General features: G+C 54.7%; 1 protein-coding gene across 1 annotated transcript in view; it reads left to right on the forward strand.

The window, feature by feature from the left end:
- Window positions 1-594: 594 nt before the first annotated feature.
- The window catches only part of HMOX1 (heme oxygenase 1), a 13,139-nt gene continuing 11,241 nt past the window's right edge, over window positions 595-2,492 (forward strand). Inside the window, exons 1-2 of the mRNA XM_017504023.2 lie at window positions 595-727; window positions 1,034-1,668. Of these exons, the coding sequence (XP_017359512.1) occupies window positions 1,646-1,668 (23 nt within the window). The 5' untranslated portion in view covers window positions 595-727; window positions 1,034-1,645. The remainder of the gene's footprint in view (window positions 728-1,033; window positions 1,669-2,492) is intronic.

A 2,492-nucleotide genomic window follows, 5' to 3' on the forward strand; every position in this document is an offset into this window, starting at 1 on the left:
GCCTCAGCCTCCCAAGTAGCTGGGACCACAGGCATGTGCCACATGCCCGGCTAATTAATTTTATATTTTGTAGAGACGGGTCTCCCTATATTGCGCAGGCTAGTCTTGAACTCCTGGGCTCAAAGCAATCTTCCCACCTCAACCTCCCAAAGTGCTGGGACTACAGGTGTGAGCTACCATGCCAGGCCTGAAAGCCATCTTAAAAAAAAAATAATGAGAATCGTGGTATTGGGAAAGGGCTTTATGAATCATCTGGTCCATTTGTTTTGTCCTCTGCGCTCACCCAGTCACCCTATTTCCCCCGAGGCCTAAGCAGTCCACCTCATGTGGAATTGATTCCATAGGCGATTAGCAAGGGTCAGGTGTGCTTGGAGCCCTGAGCAGTCACTGAGTTTAAGTCAGACCTGAACGTGGCTGGAAGAGTGTCCCACACCTCCCAACAGGGAAGCAGTTTTTATGACAGGTGTCCCAGTCCAGGCAGGTACCAGCTGCTGCCCGAGTGTGAAAGAGGCAGGCGGGGACTTAGTCTCCTCCCTGGGTTTGGACACGGCTTCCTGCTTTATGTGTGACACCACCGCATCCCTCTGAGCCAAAGTTTCCCCATCTGTAAAATGGGAGTGACCTACCCCTATAGGACAGTTGTAGGGACAAGCCATGAAAATACGAGTCTCTGTTTTTTGATAGGAACTCAAAAAACAGATCCTAATGTACATTTAAAGTGGGTGTGGCCAGTCGCAGTGGCTCAGGTCTGTAATCTCAGCACTTTGGAAGGTAGAGGTGGGCAGATCACAAGGTCAGGAGTTCAAGACCAGCCTGATCAACATGGTGAAACTCTGTCTCTACTAAAAATACAAAAATTAGTTGGGTGTGGTGGTGGGTGCCTGTAATTCCAGCTACTTCGGAGGCTGAGGCAGGAGAATCGCTTCAACATGTGGAGGTGGAGGTTTTGGTGAGCCAAGAGTGTGCCATTGCACTCCAGTCTGGGCAACAGCTCCGTCTCAATAAATAAATAAATAAATAAAGTGGGTGTGAGAAAGACAAGCTGTCAGCAGAGGATTCCAGCAGGTGACATTTTAGGGAGTTGGAGACAGCAGGGTCTGGGTTGCTAAGTCCCCGATGTTGCCCACCAGCCTCTTGCTCTGAGAAGCGCTACCTCCCAGCTTTCTGGAACTTTCCGTGATACTTGGGGTGCATCAAGTCCCATGGGGACAGGGAGCAGAAGCGTGGCCAGGGTGGGGGGGTGGCTCAGGATGGAACAAAATCACACCCAGAGCCTGCAGCTGCTAGATTTCCTTAAAGGGGGGTGGTGTGTGTGTGTGTGTGTGAGTGATTTCCTTAAAGGGGGGTGGTGTGGTGTGTGTGTGTGTGTGTGTGTGTTTTCTAAAAGTCCTATGGCCAGACTTTGTTTCCCGAGGGTCATATGACCGCTCACTGGCCCGGGGCGGGCTGGGCGCGGGCCCCTGCGGGTGTTGCAACTCCCGGCCAGAAAGTGGGCATCAGCTGTTCCGCCTGGCCCACGTGACCCGCCGAGCATAAATGTGACCGGCCGCGGCTCGGCACAGTCATCGCCCGCCTGCTTTCCAGCGTCCTCAGCGCCGCCGTCGCTGCCCGCGGAGCCAGCACGAACGACCCAGGACCGGCCGGGATGGAGCGCCCGCAACCCGACAGGCAAGCGCGGGGCGCCCGGGCGCCTTTCCCTCCCCACCCAGCTCGCGCCCCAGCCCCTCCCCGGGACACTGCCACGCAGCGGCAGAGCCCAGGAGCCAGGAACTTGGGCTCTCCGGAGTCAGGAGGCTCAGGGTTCTGATCCTACTCGTGCCTCTAGGGTAGCTGCAGGGAGGAACGGTGATTTACATACCTTGGCATCCTGGTAGGCGGTAGGTGACCAAGATGGGAGCGTCCCTAGGGTACCCAGCCTTTGAGGTAGCCAATTTTTTTTAATCCAACTTTCGAGGTGTGTTTGGAGATGCTCTCTGCTGAATCTAGATCTCTGGGGCTCCCCCGTGAGGGAGCCAATTTTGTTTTAATCCAACTTTTGAGGTGTGCTTGGAGCTGCTGTCTGCTGAATCTAGATACCTGGGGCTCCCCCAGCCTGGGGGAGCATGCTTGGTTCTCTTGGTGGCATCTGTCCCTCACCAGCTTCAGAGGAGCTGAGCCAGATATCACGCTGGCTACTGTACTCCGTCTCACAGATAAGGATCACACAGTTCAGGCAGCCAGCATCTCCAAGATTGCTCAGTCAGCAGCTGTAGAACTGGGCCGTGAACCTGGGTCTGCCCACCTCCAGGTCTCACTCATTCCCTTCTTTGGGCGTGGTGGCTCATGACTGTAAACCCAGCACTCTGAGGCCGAGGCAGGCGGATCACCTGAGGTTGGGAGTTCCAGACCAGCCTGACCAACATAGAGGAAACCCTGTCTCTACTAAAAATAGAAAAATTATCTGGGTATCATTGCAGGCTCCTGTAATCCCAGCTACTCAGGAGGGAGGCTGA

The sequence above is a fragment of the Cebus imitator genome, unplaced genomic scaffold (genome assembly GCF_001604975.1).
Source record: "Cebus imitator isolate Cc_AM_T3 unplaced genomic scaffold, Cebus_imitator-1.0 Scaffold317, whole genome shotgun sequence".
Lineage (NCBI taxonomy): Eukaryota > Metazoa > Chordata > Mammalia > Primates > Cebidae > Cebus > Cebus imitator.